At 47.0% G+C, this 18085-nt stretch overlaps 1 protein-coding gene across 3 annotated transcripts in view; it reads right to left on the minus strand.

Annotated features, from left to right (window-relative positions):
* Positions 1 to 13515, minus strand: part of cachd1 (cache domain containing 1) — a 52383-nt gene extending 38868 nt beyond the window's left edge. Inside the window, exon 1 of one of the 3 annotated variants that reach the window (XM_035524640.2) lies at positions 12916 to 13515. In XM_035524640.2, the coding sequence (XP_035380533.1) occupies positions 12916 to 13161 (246 nt within the window). In that variant the 5' untranslated portion in view covers positions 13162 to 13515. The remainder of the gene's footprint in view (positions 1 to 12915) is intronic. The other 2 variants (XM_081717155.1, XM_081717154.1) reach the window with 2 other exon arrangements.
* Between the last annotated feature and the right edge of the window lie 4570 nt (positions 13516 to 18085).

Here is an 18085-nt window from a genome sequence, read left to right on the forward strand (position 1 = left end):
CCCCCCGCAAACCCCCCCATCCCCGACACTCACACACAGATATCAAAAACATAATCCTAAATGACATACCGTCCTTCATTTGTTGCCTGCTGAGCTTTGAGCAGTCTGTTAATTAAATGAATGCTTGATGCTGCTTGCCAAAACTTGATCTAGTTTAAAGGCAGAGAGCAGAAAATGAGTTTGCTAATCCTGCATCGTACCAAGTCATTTACTGTGCCCCCAGCAAACACAGGCAGGAGCCAAAGTCCTCTGAAGCGCGGAGCTGCAGGTCCAAGCTTACCAGCGTGTCAGCGTGGCGGGTGTGTGCTCGAGAGAGAGGGGGAGAAACCTGCACGGCACGCAGAAAGAAGAAAAACGTTTCTGCTTAAAAAGTGGAAAAAAGCGAAGCCACTATAACGTTAACGGTGCACGAGCTGTTTCAATATTTATGGTAAAAACTCCTAGTTTATCATTACCCTGGAAAAAAGAGAGGGAAAAAAAGACAAGCCTGGTACAATGAAGACTGTTTCCAAGGAAACGAGCAAGTACCACAAACAAAACAGTGTTTGAGTACATTGTGCAAAGCATTGTAAAATTTCAAGGCCCTGAACTCCGGTGCTCCTTGGCCCAGCGGCTGGCTAGGACATCTGAGAGGAAGGAGAATGCGAACGTGTAAGGCCCCGCACTAAGTGAGCCGGTCCAACTCACTGCAGCCCGAAGAAACCCGCCGGGACGGCCCGAGTGGGAGGGGAGTCCCCGCCAAGACGGGGGCCCTGCAATAACAAAACCTCTTTGTGAAAATACGGCGGGGCCCGCTGAGAGACTAGGTCACAGAGGCGGGATCTGGAGGAGATCTCCAGCTCGCGACGGCCCTGTTTTCTTTCAGTCCGGCGGACAGGATATAATGGTTTCCACATGTGAAGGGGGCCCAAATAACAATGGGCCCAGTTGAGAGGGCTGGGTGTTTTATTACCGTCACCCCCCCACACACACACACGCTCTGGCTGTGGGACTTTCGGCGCGTCTGATCCACGGCTTGGCCCGGGGAAGAAAGAAGAGAACTTGTCAGAGAGGCAAAACTATGGCTTGAATACGAGTTTGCTGGTCAGTTTCTTTGCACAGCAGGATTGTGCGTGCGATGGATGTTCGAGGGAAGAGAAATGGCACGATCGCACCTCAAACCTTCGGGTTTGTCCGCTCCTGATTTTCGGCTCGTGTAAATGGGAAAATACTCCTTTAGCAAGACCAGGTCAGCGTGTGTCCAGTGGACCCAAGTACCTCCGTGTGGAAGCCTTATCTGCAGTATGGGTATGCAGTACTGAGGCCCAGAGACGGAAGCCCTGCCAGTCTTTCATCTAAAATTAGAGCGCCGTGCACAACGGCCTCCCAGGGAAAGCCGGGGTGAATGTGGGCCCAGCTCCGTGAGGTCTACTCTGGGGGCACATGGAGATTATGGAGGTACACAGAACCTGTCTGCTGTGAGGGGGAGAGAGGAGGAGGGGGAGAGAGAGAGAGAGAGAGAGAGAGAGAGAGAGAGAGAGAGAGAGAGAGAGAGGGAGAGAGAGAGAGAGAGAGAGAGGGAGAGGGAGATGCTAGTTCACAATGCTCCCAGAGATCGTCTGTGGATCCAGGGAAATGGAGCCACTGACATTTTCACTGCTGTCTGCTCCAGCCTGGGACTAACTGGCCACTGGAGCTGCACGATACACAAGTTGTTGATCACAATACTGAGATCGGCGAGGCTGAAATATTTAAATTACCTTCCTAACAATGAAACCCCCCCCACGCTCTGAACATTCTGACCAATCTCAGACAAACCGGATAAGTGATGACAGGCAACATTTTGACAAAATTTAATTTGGGTCCAAGCGAGTGTATCTTTTGTGGTCTTTAATTATCAAACCCAAGGGTTCACCATGAGATTTAATATACTGCAGGCCAGCAATCACAGGGGTGATGGTGAAATACAGGATCATAGACCTGGCCATATACTGAACATTTTATGGATTTACTGACCGAAACCTTCCAAAGAAATTAAAACAAAACGCCCAAACTGGGACCAATGCAGCACCTCTCCGGCCCTCTCAAACAGGATCCAGTTGCCCGCAGATGGCAGGATTTGTGCCATGGAGCACCACCCACTGCGCCCGGTCACAAGCCACGGATGCGGAGCCGAACGCATCCGGAGTGGCACTTCGAGTGCGGCGCTTCTAAGCCATGTGGCGGGAACGCGGGAGATCACAGTGTGGGGGATGAAAAGGTGGGACGGGCAGGGCTCCCCCACGCCCCCAGCGCAGAGCCGGCGATGAATAGCGGCATGGATATTTCCACCAGCACCCAATGTGGATGAAGCAAAGAGCCTATATATCAAGGGAGCGCGGGGTTTACTTCAGCACACGAAGTGTGTGACTTGACTCGAACAGCTCAGGAAACGAATGTTTGAGTTTACTGGAACAAGGCGTTTGGGCTGTGTCCGAAGGCTTGTTAAGGGGCCCGTTTCAGGGCTGGCCTGCCAAGGAACACACGGGGCACTGGCGAAGGGTGGCCTTTCAATTCAGGACGAACGATTTCGCCACGTTAAGCGGCTTCTGCGCTAATCCAGTCACAACACCTGGAACATGTGGGCTCCCATAAAATCAGCCGGCGGGGCCTGAGTGGGGCCCCTTTTACCGTAAACGGAGAGTGAGGTCATTTCTAGAGTGACGTGTGTGAAGAATTTTCAAAGATCTTCATCCTGTTGTCTCTGAACAGCTAGGAGAGCAAGACTGTAGGGCAGACGAAGCCTGCAGCTTTAGATGGAAGCCTGCAAGTCCCTCAGCCGTAATGCAGATCTCTTCTCCACACCACCAAAGACAACTCTGCTCTGGATAGGTGAGGTTCTTTGTGGATCACATCTATTTACAATCACACACACACACACACACACCCTCCTTCACTGGGCTATGCCAAGCAAGGGAAGACCGGGGTCATTGAAGTTACATTGGATAAACGAGAAAAAAAGAAACGCCCGAGACTTGCCAAATGGGCTGAGCTCATTCGGCAGTGAATAAACTCTCGATGATAAGCCCCCATCATCTGCGCGAAGAAGACAGGAGCAAGGTTTGCTTGAAAGGAAGAAGGCCCGGCTTTTAGCTGGTGCCCTTGTGGTGACTAGGAAAGCATCTGGGAGAAAGTGTCCTGGCTTGGGTAGCCGAGAGCATCCGCTGTGATGGCGGTGAAGGACCAAGGCATGACTAAGTATTCTCAAGGCCTTTAAGCCCTAGAATTGTTGGCCATAAAAAATGTAATGATAAATAAAACAACAGATAAAACAAGAAAGCCTTGTTAGAAGCAGTAACAGGCGGTTCTGTGCCTGGCCCGTGAACCTGCGGGCCTGCGTAGGCGGTCTCTACGGCTCGGTCTTGCACAACCATGGCATTGATGTTCAGCGCTGGCAGAACAATGCTCCTGTTGGCAGGATGGCGTAAACCAGAATGCACGACAACTGTGTTAACATGCTCGATTCTTAGGCAAGCAAGGCACGGAGACTGATGAGGTCTTTCTCAAATCTTATTAGTCCCCGACATTTCTAGTAGGCGAAGCCCTGCTTTGATGTAAATGGGCGTGTTTTTATTAACCCAGCTCAGCGTGCTCTGTTCATTCATGTGCCCTGCACACTGCGCATCCTCCGAAGAGCCCCTCCAACGAGCCCGCTGTTAGCCGCACTGCGGGGGGGACAGAGCCCCATCGGTCCGGGGCTCGAGCGCTGGGGCGCGGCCAGGGTCCCTGCCTGCAGGCAGGAGCAGAGGGTGAGTGCAGGGGCCCACGGTGCCCTGGCACGGTTCATTCAGCACAGGCAGACCGGAAACATCAGAGGCTCTCATGCCAGAGCACTGCTTAGGCCCCCCAGGCCAAAGGACTGCAGTGATGAGGGGAAGAGGAGATCAAGAGAAATGGACCTTCCATGGAGCCTCAAGCAATCATGACGGTAAGGGTGCCTGCACACACACACACACAATCACACACACGCATGCACACACCCGCACGGTATATATATGCAGCAGTATGTAATCAATATGGGTGAGTGATGAAACAGTATATTTTCAGTTGTGAAGTAAATAATTTCACTGTATACTTTTCTGAGCATACCTCTGAACAGCACCCAAATCTTGAGGAGTTGTAGAGAGTATATAAACATTTATTTATTCATTACTTATTTTCTTTGGCATCTCCTTTTCCATCTTCGTCATCCTCGGTTTATTTTTTGTAGATTTCGAATAAAGCCATTGTACACGGTGTTACACATAGCTGTTTTTATGAGGCACTACTGCCAACCTGAGAAAACCAAAATGGTTTGCACTGTGAAAATGCGTTCAAGAATCATACCACATTTTTGCTAAATCCAACCCAAGGAGTGAAAAAAAAACAACAAAAAAAAAAAACTTCCTCCTGTTGGTGAAAAGAAAAGACTGACTGAAAAAACAAAAACAAAAACGCAAAAGGTTCTACGCAATAGCCGTGCAATATCAGGGCGTCATTACCACCCCTGCACTTTAGCCTCCGTGGCTAATTACACTTATTTGCAAACTCTGAAAAGAGAGTCAACACTTTTATTAACAGTGCCGACCCATACGGAAGCTCTGAATGAAAACTGGGCACATTAAAACTCATTTTTGTTTGTAGGCTTCTGACTGCATTTAATGCGCTTCGTGACTGTGTTAAATGCTCGGGGAGTTCTGGGGAATACTACGCGCCTCCCACTGACATGCGAGTCAAGTCTGAGGCATATTTGGTGTCAGATTTTAGCCCGTTTTCCTCTGCGGCTGCTGACGGACTGCTGACGCTTCCACACAGAAATGTGCTCGGATTCATCTCAAACTCTTTGAGACGGGAAAAAAAAAAAAAAACCTCCTCGTCTCGCATTTCAGGAATTTGACGGTTAGTTTTGGCACAGTCTTCCTGCCCCTCTGAAGGGCAGACATTCCAAACAAACAAGCAGCATCACCTGACAGAATGCGGGGAGGGCCACGGACAGAGGTTACGGGCGCGATGAGAGCAGCCGGGAAATTCTCAGTCATGCAGCGTGATAAACTAACTAGCCTAATAAAAGCACACTTGCAGACAGATCCAAACAAAAACTAATGACCTGAAACTGAAGGAGGAAAAACCCCTCTGAAGAGCGCAGTAGTACATTCCAATAAAAGTTTGGTGTGTGTGTGTGTGTGTGTACACACAATATATATAAATATATATATATATATATATATATAATCCTTGCACTATTATATACATATTTACTTGAGGAGAGGGCTGCAAGGATGCTAGGAGGGGTTTCAGTCAAGGAAATAGGGACTTATGGACCTCACCAACGTCCTGACCACTCTCATCTGGTACAGAAGTCATTTTTTGAAATGTTATGTTTTTAATTGATAATCCGATGACATATAACACTTTAATATAAGACAAAATGGTGAATACTTTACATGTTCACACACACACACACACATACATATATATATATATATATATAAAAAACACAACACACACATATACATACATACGTGTGTGTGTGTGTATATATATATATATATATATATATATATATTTTATATAAGTATTATTATTATTATTATTATTATTATTATTATTAATATAGTGAGTTGAGCCAAGCAAATATTTTCTGTGCAATAAACTAATTACACTGTTATCACATAGCAGCTTCTCAAATATATCCCCACATATCTATAGCATATTGAAGAACATGAGCGTTCTGCCACACTAAATGTCAGCTGGTCGGCAAAATTAAAATGCATGGACTATCAAGGCTGGTACAAACCCATTAATAATGCATAGCTGTAGCAGTGATGTTCCAAAGACAGCACATCACACAGGCCCGAGTTAAACCTCTCAACAGCACGCTCCGTGCTTCTCTTAGCAAGTGAAGACAGGAGCTCGAGAAAGCAATTCTGATCTTGATGTATATGTAGGAAAAATGAGCAAAGACCGTCACTCATTTAGCAGTGTGTTTTCATTAAAAGTGTAACATTTACTTTTGTGTGTCGATGAAAAATGTAGATTTTGAAGAAGAGAGAATTATAAAAGGGCTTTTATATTCTATTGCCCAAATGACCCAGTGAAATTCCCTTGACATTACACAAACTCCAAATGCCATTAAATGTCAGAATTGAAGCACGTGTGCGTCCACGGCACCACGTTGGAAAGCCCTAAATATATTCGTGTTAGGACATCCATTCAGGCAGGATGCGTGTGCTCTCGAGGCTACCTGCATTCCCACAGTGCTCTGGGGCACCATCTCTCAATCGTTCATTACACGGCTTTCCTTTGAGCGGTCGCCAGAGACCCGGCAAGCTGTCCCCAAAGCTCCTGTAAGAGACACGCTGGCACTGGACCAGTTCTCTCCTTCACACACACACACACAAACAAACACACACACACACAACACTGCAAGTGCCAAACAAGCTGCAGAAGCACGTAGTGCTATCAAAAGAATGGAGCATGTCTCTGACTTTCTTACATGTGCACAACCCTCCCCATGCACACTCATATCCCTCCACGATCACCCAACACACACAACCACACACACCAACACAACCCAAGTAAATGAGGCATTAAATCAGTGTTACTGCTCCTGTGATCCCAACCCAAGGCCAGCGAGTTTCTATAAAACCACACTCCAGCATCTCCACCATGCCTCAGGGGGATGTAAATAAACAAACATGGACATCTTTGGCAATGCTCTTCACTTTACGCGCACACGCACACACACACGGCACGGTCCAGCTACTGTCAAACAACCTTCGAGGCCACTTTCATGTTTCCACGTCAACAAGGTGAAGTGCAGCATCTGGTGGCGCCAGCCCACAGCTGCCACACCAGCGCAGGTGTTGCGTTAACGGCGAGGCGGGGCGGGGAAAAGGTCTCGCCACGGCGGGCGGCGCCCAGCGTCAACGCGGCCAGACTCAAACCCAGCTGGGGCCTGCTCCTCCTGCGCCGTCGCCGCATTCAGCCGTCGGGTTCAAAGCCTCCCGGACGCGCAATTACGCCGCCCCTTTCATCTTCCCAGCAGACAGACGGGGTCGAAGTTCGGACATCTGAGGCCATTTCCTGTTTCATGCGGGGTGGCGACTGAGCGCGCAGACTCATTAGCAAAGGGAGGGAGAAGTGGAAAAGGCGAGAGAGGAAGAACCGGGAGAAAAAGAGACGGAAAGATGGGGTTCCCGCAGGCGCGTGAGAGTAAAAAAACTGATCCCATCATACTCTTCGGAGGGGATGTGAGACTAGCAAGCAGCGGACACTCACGGCTGTGGCGTGGGGCATTCAGGAGAACACTGGGGAGCTAATGAGACAGATCCTCAGGTTGGATAGCGTCTCTTTGTGTGGCCGCCTCTTCCCAGGCAGAAAACAAAGCTCCACATCGGGAGGGAGGAATTCTCACGCTGCTATTCCCTCCCATGGTATCAGATGTACTGCTGCCAAAGGGCAAACCGGAGATCTGCTCACCGCTGCACTTCAGAGCTGAATCGCGGGGTGAGAACCATTCAATGATTCAGCCCCAATATATGCAGGAGCGTACGAGAGCACGGCGTTTGTTTTTTTTAGCAGGAGTGTTCGACAACTCAGTCCTCTGTGCGATGGGAGCCTCTCCCTTCTGCATCATCTGCCACGTCCCACTTCAGCGCTAGGACTGCCCGCGTCCCCGATCGAATCAGTCCCAAGGAAAACATGGGCTATTCAAAGAGAGGGTGTACTGAGTGGATGTTTGGGAACCCAGGTTTGGGAAGCCCGTTGTGTTTCAGTGAACGGCTGCGGGTTGCCGAGTCACAATGACAGAAATGCCCTGGTGTCTGCTGCACAGAGCTAGCTTTCCGAGAGAATTCTGGATTAATGAAGTGGGTTTATTTATTTATTCACGACAAAGAAACGGGCCTGGCTGCAAAGACCGGGGGGGGGGGCTTCGCTCGGCCGGCCGGCAGCGCGGGAGCTTTTCAAAACACAACTTTCCCAGCCCCCACAGCCTGGCTTTCAAAGGCTCCGCCCCCCAGCTGGGCCCACCGCCAGGCACATTGGGCTTCCATGGCCCTGCACTGAAGACACTCCTGCTCACACGCTCATGTGAACCAGGTCACGCCCGATCGGAACTACCAAATTATGCTGATATTACTCTTACTGGTCTGCACCATGCAGAAAACCCATGGGTGCGGCAGACGATGACCTGACCGTGGGCTTAGGGAGGTGTGGGAGAGTGGCACTGAGCCATGGAGGGGGGCTGTGGTGTTGGCCTGCCGTCCTGCAGCAGCAGGGGGAGGGGAACTCAACAAGGGAAAGACTGAAACAGAGGTATGGGCTGAACCGGCCCTCAAAACCTGCAACACACACTCGGGGACACACCCACACACTTTTTTAGCCCACCCCTGCACCGCCATACAGGCCCAGGTCAGCTCCGTACAAAGGGCTGTCAGAACACAACACAAAAGCTAGGGGCCACACATCCTGCATTCACCAGTGCGCGCGTGCGCGTGTAAGAGAAAGAGAACCTAAACGGACAAAAATCAGCCAGTTAATTACAGCTAACATTTTGGTAAAAATGCATTTTCAAAACAGGCTCATCTCCATGGGAAAGTGGTTTGCCTTTGGGAGAGTCTAGCTGCAATTCTTGCTCATAACAGCTCCTTCAGAAGTGACACAATATGGTTAATCAATAGCCTTTAAAATACTGTAAAACTTTTTTTTTTTTTTTTTTTTAAAGGTTTAAAAAATGTTTTGCCCTGTGCGTGAGAGGGCTACTGGCATCCTGACCAATCTCAAGCTCTCTGGACGAACATCAGCCGGAATAGCGGGTCAGTCTTCAACCACGTCCTCGTTGTGTGTGCCATCCCAGTCACTAGTGTCGTATGCAAGTGGCGCACTGCAACCGCTATAAAAAGCGGTATAATTGCAACATAGTGTTTTTTAACCTCGCGGAGCCCTACGCTGCACTAAGCTATCCAACTATAATATCCACACCCATAAGGGTCCCACTGTAGCAGTGGCACAGCCAACGTGCGAACATGTAGCTGCTGTCCTCCGCTGCCTTGGTCTGCTGTGAAGACCCGCCCGCGCGGCCTTCGTCACAAGCCCAGCGTTTTCGCCGGCGGATGGCGCGAAGCACTCTGTGCTATTCCGGCACGGGGGTGGGGCTGCCTGACCCAGGGTGAAGAGTGGGCACGACTGCGCCCACCGGCGTAGCAGGACACACCAGACGCTGTGAAGCTGCACCTCCTCCTCCTCCATACGTAGAGATTTGTCTACTTTAAGACTCGGAAATGCATTCATTTTAAAACATTTGTTCTTATATATATATATAATAATAATAATAATAATAAAAAGAGATCTCTGTACACTGCAATGCTGGCCAGGATGTACAGGGCACATACCAAACATCCAACAATAATTATCATGCTCGTGAACGATGAATTCAAGATCATGAGTCATTTTTCAGCTGTGACATTTAGTATAAAAATAAATCAATGTGTCAATATCTTATACCCTTTTGATATTCTGAAATGTTTTCTTGCAATACATAAAATATAAAACTTATAATTTTTAGAAAGTAGACCACACTTTGCTAAAAGATTACAATAAAAGGCCAAAGATGTTTAAACTCATAAATTAATTTGGACTTATTCACCATTAAAAATATCCCCCCCAAAAATCTAATACAAATTATTTTGCTTGCTAAAAATCGGGCCAATTTAAACCGAAATTACATCTACATTACATATCAATTGTATCACACTAATTCATACATTGTACTATACTGAATCGATCTTTAATTGAAACTGCAATCCAGAAGAGAAGTGCCTCTTCTGTATCGCAGTCTGTACGGCTACATATCGACTCAGTCAGCATGGGAGAGGTTCCCCTCATTGACACTCATTCCTTGATTCTCGTTAGGCTCCACCCTGCAAGGTCATGGAAAGGGCCATGTGACATGAAGCCAACATATTTCAAACTTTTTTTTTTTTTTTTTTTAAATCCTCCCCATCAGGAAGGTACCATGAGGAACAAAGAGAGAACAGATCAGAAGGTCCCAGCGGCCAAGTTAATGAGCAGTCACCGCACAAATACTCCACAGGTATTTAATCAAAGCGTAATGAGCATCCGCCACCAAACACAGGCCCCAGAGAAACCAGCGCTCGCTCACTGGAACCGAGTTAATCTTAAACCCGGCAGATATTAAGCCGCGTGACTGCTGGAACAGAGAGGAGGCGGAAGCCATGGAAACCCTGCCACCCAGGAAGAGCAGTGTTGGAGGAGCTGTTGATGGATGGTGCCGCCATTAGCTGCAAGGCTTTTTTTGCACTGGGATAGTCTCAATTGGCCACTTCACCCAGGATAAACTCCCCAAACCGGGACTAATTTCCACCAGTGAGTGGTGGGGGGGGGGGGGGGTCCACCCTGGCTAACCCAAAGGCTGACGCATCAGCTATGCTTGTACATATCTTTTCATCTATGAATTTTTAGGTTCTCAGTTTCTTTCATCTTTAGATAATAGATTTTCTCCGAGTCAAAAAAGGTGAAAGATGCCAAAAGATGTTTCTGTTCAATCTTGGAAGAGCGCTAGTTTGTTCTAGCATGTTGTTCCCGTGTGATGAAGTGGGTTAGCGAGCGATGTGTGCGGATGAGACCGAGAGGTGGGGAGAAATGGGGAATCCGGCTAAACGGACCGACGCCGCCGAGAGGTTCTGCACCGGTCCTGCCACTGACCAGGCGGGGGTGAAGAAATAAAAAAACAAAACAAAAACAGAGAAAATGACCGCATTATTGCGTGCTGCGGCACGGATCCGAAGCCTGAGGGCGAGTGATGAGTGGATGAACTTAACCTGATAGAGTTACTCGTACAGAATCCTGTTAAGCATCATTTTAAAGACATAAACGTGGTTATTGCAGGACATTTCACATTGTGATGTCGCAAAAGGGTTCAAAATCCAGTTTACACTAATCGTCTTTAATCAGTTTCAAATAAAGACTCAAACACATTATTTTAAGACTTGTAGGGTATTAGAAGCACTTAACCAAATATGTATATGTATACACTAAAGTCTACTATAGATATTAATAAATAGTCAGACCTACAATATTCCCCCCATTCAGATTTCGCAGAGTATACTACATTTACGGACAGGGGAAAAAAAAGTGTGGAAAAGTCAGCTTATATCTCATGTGACTTCGGAAGATCAGTAGCATTGATACAACACCCCACGGGAGAGATCAGCCTCGTTATGCGAGACTAATTCAGGTGGACCAGATGCTGGCAAAGCAACCTCACCATAACTGTTTTCCTGGGCACGGCAATATTTAACCTGGAAGCAGACAGTCCGGGTTCATGGGGAACTGGTCTGTCTAAATACACAGCTCGATTTAACACAACTGTTTGAAATTAACTTTTTTCCAGGAAAAAAAATCCAGCGGCTTTTTACAACAGTTGCAAATTCGACATTGAAACATACAAAAACAGCTGCCCAAGCATTTAAAAAAAATTGTCTAAATGATCAAACCATTTATTCGATTTATTGTAAATTATCTAAGGGGAAAACGGGAGCGTGTGCGTGCGTATGGAGACTCTGCGTACGCCTGAGCGAGAGAGAGAAATTATTAACATCTACGTGTGAAAAGGAAGCGTGAAGGCAGGGGAGTTGGCCCTTCTCACATGCTGATGTCTTCTACAGCTTTTCACAGAGATGAAAGGCCATTTGGACTGATCCCCCCCCCCACCCCGCACCTCTTTGGCCATTCACTATAAGTGCACAACCCTCCGCCGCCCATCACATTACACTCGCATAAAGTCTGCCATTTGTTTCAAAAACACACTCTGAAAACAAGCATTACCTACGATTCCTTGAGCAAGATCCAAGACTGGTGTTTTTAAGCATTGTTTACACATTAACGAGTTTTCTTCCAAAAAATGAAAAATAAATCAACCAATAACTATGAAGGTGATGACTCTTTTTGGTTGTAACGTTGCCCCTACACAACAGTCCTGATTGAGTGTAAAAATGATCCATGGTGCCCATTTTAAAAGTGCAGTCTATAAAGCCAAAGCAATTCCCCCCATTTCACTTTTGCAGAATTCAGAGGGTTTGCTTATCTACAGACCCGCTATACACCACCGAACAGACTAGATTTTTGTTTTAGAATCATCACGTATAGATTTTTTCTACTCCTTCATGCCACTATCTTTTATTTATTTATGTTCAGTACACGTTAATGAATAAATCTACAAGTACGGATATCAATGCATTGTACAGTGTCTGCATGCAGTACAAACTGAAACCCTTACATAAAAAGATTCATTGCTAGGCATAATTGTGCAAGTACTGTTTGCTTGTGTATCTAAGGTGTACGCTTATACATACGGGAAAAAGGATCGTCTGACTAGGACATGGGGCAAAATCTAAGAAGCTGTTTTCTTATCTACCAAATTACTCGATTTTTTTTTAATCAAAAGACTTCCAAAAACCCAATGAAATTTAGTATATTGCAAAAGATCTGGATTATAACATACTGCCTAAATGTAGCCCAAGAAGTGCGCATTAAACTTCAAAGCACGCGTCCTTCCCATTGCAACTAGTGTACACAGAAAGAACGCGCGAGTAAAGGAAAGCAAACACACACAACCCAGAAAAAACACACAAAAATATCCGAAGCCTTCAAAACGCGACCGCACACCACTTTTTTATACTGCAGGCAGGCGTTTGAGCCCCACGGCCACTGGGCTCCAAGCTCCATTTCAGATAGGTCGCCTATTAAACAACTCTAAGTGCTATCTGACGACCTGCGGCACGGTCCGCTGCACTGTCCGGACACTTCCCGGCTTGTGCACGCTGCAAGAACATCACCTAGAAACAAAGATCTACGAGACGGGAGCAACAACGTAAACCAAAAGTGTTTAGTTACCTGCATAGTGAAAACTCCTAATTCCTGAGCCGACAGTTTTTTCATTTGCACGGCCAAAACTTGTGCTTCTTCCATGATCGAAAACTCACTTTCAGCGCCACAGAGTCCACTGAAGAGTCCCACGAAGGCTACAAAACAGCAGCTAAAAACCTTCACATTATTAAGGTAAAGGGGAGAACGACCACTCCATGCCCAGAAGGAACTCCGAGGTAGAAGCGCGGATCCAGCCCTTGAACGTCTCGCCATGATGGCTTGATTCTCCGAGCAGTACTAGGAGCCGCTCCTGGGCCAAACTTCAGTGATCACTCCTCAACTAAGTCCGTGGAGGAAGCGCCACTCTTCTGACTTAAACGGCGCCGCTAAAATGCAGCGATGCATTGTATCATTTGCTACTTTTTTTAACAATCCGGATCCAAAAACGGCGACAGCGTTCGTTTCTTTTTCAGACACCTTCGGTACGCTCGCTCCAAGTCACCGTAAAGCGCGAGCCGGAGCATCACAATAGGGAGCGTGAAGTACGAGGCGCGCGCGAGCTAAACACCGTCATGGAGTTTTGTGCGCGGGAGGAGGGTGTGGATCTGGATCAGAGAGCAAAGGCATGCACAAATCGGACCAGAGGGTCGCCGGCAACATTTTGAAAGAGTTTGTTTTAACTTCGCGGACAGAATCACTAAACACTGTCGCAAGCATTCGCATTCGGTTTTTTTTTTGCTGAAAAAAAGTTTGTAAGCATTAAAAATAAAATAATTGTATGTGGTTTGCTTTGAATAATTTAGAATGCTATAAATTAGTCAAATTACAGGAATTAACATGCTATCGATGTAACCTAGTGGGACGATTGGCTGGAAAATGCACCGTCTCCTAAACCTGTAACGTTCCTCGTTATTATTAACATATTAACATATTATGGAGGTATTGTAGAGAGCGTACCTTGAGGCCGTGCACAGCGCTAGCCGCCGCGAGGAGCTCCAAGCCCAGCACGCATGTGTCCTGTATAGGCGCGTGCCAGAACGCAGCACTCAGCCACGGCGACCGGGAGCCGACTCGGATGCACCTGATGGAAGATAGTATAGCCTTCAGGTTATAGCCTCCGTTTTTGGTACGGGGGACACGTCTGGTTGTAACAGTGACGAGCCGGTGTGAAGGAGGGCAGTGAGCTGTTTCCCGCCTACGCCGCACATGACCCAAAGTCTGATGGCAGCCGGTCTTCATGGCTGACGGTGGTCTTTTTCCCATCTCCACCTGCGGAAGTTTGCAGCATGGACTGGCACCGTGTCCCTTTTTCCTGCGCCACCGGAACACCAGTCACTACCCGCCACTTGCTCAGGGTGAAGGAGATGATATCTTTTTGTTTTATGTTGCGATTGTATCTGACAGTTGTTTCTGTGATGCTGTTTTCTATCATGTTTACACTTCTATCATTTTTTCCCCGAATGTCTCTGTAACTCTTCCGTGCCGTGCTGACTGCCTGGGATTCGGGCATCAAGGTAAGGAGGTGATCACATGCTCTGATCTGAGGCCTCCCTGAGCTCCTCCACCCTCTCCATCTCTATCCCCCTCCCTCATCTACTCCTCCTGTCTCTCTTTGTCTGCTTAAGTTTGATCACACTTCGGTGTTGTTGAACTGCCTCCCTGATGTTAAGACTTCTTTCTGGCTAAGAAAAAAAAAAAAAAAAGGTTCCAAAGTTTCTCTGCACGAGCAACTGAACTCCTGACTCTTCACTGCCGGATTTCTTTTCGCTAAGAAATCACTGCCTTGGCTGTTGCTGCTGGGAGGTTGGTGCGGAGCCGTCTCAGCTCCTCCGGCGTGTTCGGGAGGTGTTCCAGCACTAACTCTTCCTACGTGTGCCGGGTAAGCCTGTCAAACCCACCTTCACCGCCAGCACGCTCGTCCACTCTCTCCCGGGGGCGGCTGCCTGACCGACAACGTTGCCCGCGCCTGCCCAAAACATTGCTGGAGTGCCGTGGTCAATGCTGCTAGGTCGCCACGTTGTAACGGCAGCATATCCACAAGCAGCGCGTTGCAGTGATGGCAACCATCAGGCTGCAGGGCTGGCTGGCCACCTGCAGCTGTACGGATGCTTGCTGTCACTGTCGCCAGATGCCAGCCGGACTCTGCTGCTTTCCTTCCCATCTTCCCCAGCCAGATGACTCACTTTTGGCTGGCTGGACCCTTCCAGCAGGGAGCAGAGATGACCCCTTTCCTCTGTGCTGTCTTCTTCTCTACCCACCCTCAAGTCTGTCGATGTAGACTGGTGGCCGCCTCTCACTTCTGACGCCAATGTAGCATCGGCGTGGCAAAAAAAACCCACAGAATGCCATTTCCGGTCAGGGAACAGCTCTTTATTGCAAAGTGAAGTCTTAAAAAAGATGCACACAACAAAACGAGAAAGAGCTTAATGATGGGAGAAATGGAGTAGCATAACTAAAATGCATACATAACATGAAATCCACTAATTACACATTGGTTAAACGAATAAGAACACAAACGAACCAAAACATTTAATATGGCTATTGACATTAAAATTTAAATTGCAAAACTAAAGTAAAGAAAAAGTGGTGATACATAACGTAGACCTTTTTGAATCTTTGTCATTGCCCAGCAAAACGAAACTGAGTGTTAGCCGAAAACGTCTGTGCAACATGAAATCTGACTTGTGAACCTTTAAGCAAAGAATCTTGCACCACAGAACAGAGATCAGCATTGTAAGGATGTGGCTTGCACAGTCCTTACTGAGAGGTGTATAGATGTGAAACCAGTCTGACAACCACTCATCTACCCATATATAGATGGCACTTACCAACACAAATGTGGTGAACAAATTTATACCAATACATTTGGTGATATTTTGGTATCAAATAATTTATGCCAAAATATCATAAAGTTGATATTTTGGCTTTTTAAAAACAAAGTGGAGCTCGAAAGGAGCCTTTGGTGAAGTCACTCCACAAGCAGGCAACAGGTTCCTCTGACCACCGAATAAATGAGCTGGTCGTCTCTGCCATGACAGGATTGGATAATAACACAGCAGGCTGAGAATCTGGCCAAAGTGCAGCCTTGCTCTTCAGTCTGTCATCACTCCTGCAGAAAGCTCCTGATTGTTTCACCCGCAGTGGTGCCTGAATTGAATTTTGCTCCATATTCCTTGAGTAGAAGCAATGAATAATAGGCCTGCTCTCTTTTTTGAGGGGTCGAGTTTCACTCAGACACTGTACAAGGATCCCTAGGCTTAAAAGAAGTCAGAGCTGGAAAGTTTTCAGCTTTTTTCCCTCAACATGACATGGTCTGCAGCATCTTAGGGACATGGAACATTTTACAGAATCAGCAGATTGCTGGTAATTCTGGGTTGTTCCCTATATGCTGCATTGTCTGTCTGTTCTTAAATCAAAATACTTGCAGTGGAAAACCAGTAGGCATTTTGTTCGTGATCTCTAGAGATCCCATCTGTGTACTTGCTGTGCCCTACCAGACAGACAAATGAAACATAACCAGAAACACGGCAATTTGTGCAGAGTGCTCTGATTGGGACTGGGTAATAATATTCGTCCTAATTAGACTTTACACATATGTGACTCACATATGTAAATGAGGGAATTAGGTGAATCAAACGGTTAATGTAATACTATAGTTGAGTGTCTCAGGTTTTTACAGTGAGTCAGTGTGGGGTGATCACAGAATGGTGGATGACAGCAAACCAGAGTTATCTTTATGGTAATGACACTTCCATCCAGTACCAAGTGGTTGTGCTATACATTTAGGGCCTAATCAAGGCTAAAGTCACTATTAAAAGGCTAATGGCCTCTCATTATTGTCGAACATTGTTATCATCATCACAACCAAGAGCATATTGTTTTTATTTCTGAACTCTAGTGCATATGAAAAGAATGTTAATCCCTCATTGATTAGTTCATTCAACTTAATACACAGTATTTAAAAAAAAAATCAAATTTTTAATACCAGCAATGTTATAAGCCTATCCAATCAAACGCAGCAGTATATATGTTAGTAACACTCTTCTAGTAAGAGCCAGTGCAGCTGTTTTTGTAGTTTCATATAACTAAAGATCCTTCTGTAGCCATAACCAACTGGTAAAATTAAGACCTATGTTTTACACTTGGGACTGTGTGTACAAATGTAAGATTTAACACTAAATACCCATAAAGAAGTAATAAGCTATTACTGGGTTTAAGCTAAATGCAAGTGGGTCATTCAACTCCTCATTTTCAGGCGCACAAGCCTCACTGATTGGCCAGATGGGCAAACTCTGCATGCTCTTACCATTAAAAACCCAGGAAAGGCTTCATGCCAGAGTTTGATAACATCAGGCTTTTCCCCCGCAACAAATCTGGGTAATTTCAGGCCTGCCTCCTCGTGTTCAGTCTCATCGTCAACTTGTAAATTGGCCGGCAGCAGTGCAACTGTGTGAAGAAAAGCATGGAAGGTATTCACTGCTACAAGGCAGCGTTGGCCTAGGCTACATCAGTGCCATCCACCAGTCAGCGGCTCAGAGGAAGATGAAGGGAGAGGGGTGGAGGCGTGGGGGGGTTTGTTGGTGGTGAGGAGCTCCCGCCGCACGCGCTGCTTGATCTGCAGCCAGAGGAGATGAAAGGAGCATCAGCAGATCTCGCAGCTTGCCTTCCCTTTGCTGCCGATACCCGCAGAGTCCTGCATCCCCAGACGCCTTCCCCCTGTCCTGCCGCAGCTGCGCGGCGTCGCGCGAACCTCACAGCGCCGTAGCCAGCGTGGCCGGCGAATTTGAATAATTTACAGTCCTGCGAGTGGCGTTTGCATTACCCAGGATCCAGGAGCGCAGCAGTCGAGACAATCAAGGTTGCGTGTTGTCTGATTAGAGTCAGACCAACCTTACTCCAGAGCTTCTAGTTAGAGGCTAACTGGGACACGATGTGAAAAGGCAAAGAGGAAACAAACCAAATCAACATGCATAAATCTGTATTTCGCACAGAATCCTTCAACGCTGGTTGGAATGTGCTGGTGCATCTGGCTTGTCTATTGTCTGTACCCATCCTTACACAAGACAGCTTGAATTTAGAGTGTAACCAGTGACAAGTGCTCCGTGCATGCCAGTCTTACTTTCTCTCTGCCTCATTAAACAGCCAGAGCACTGGAGGAGAGACAATCTTATTAGCACACTAATCTTACAGCATACTA

This window comes from Electrophorus electricus, chromosome 7 (assembly GCF_041902795.1).
Source record: "Electrophorus electricus isolate QZ-2024a chromosome 7, ASM4190279v1, whole genome shotgun sequence".
Taxonomy (NCBI): Eukaryota; Metazoa; Chordata; class Actinopteri; order Gymnotiformes; family Gymnotidae; genus Electrophorus; species Electrophorus electricus.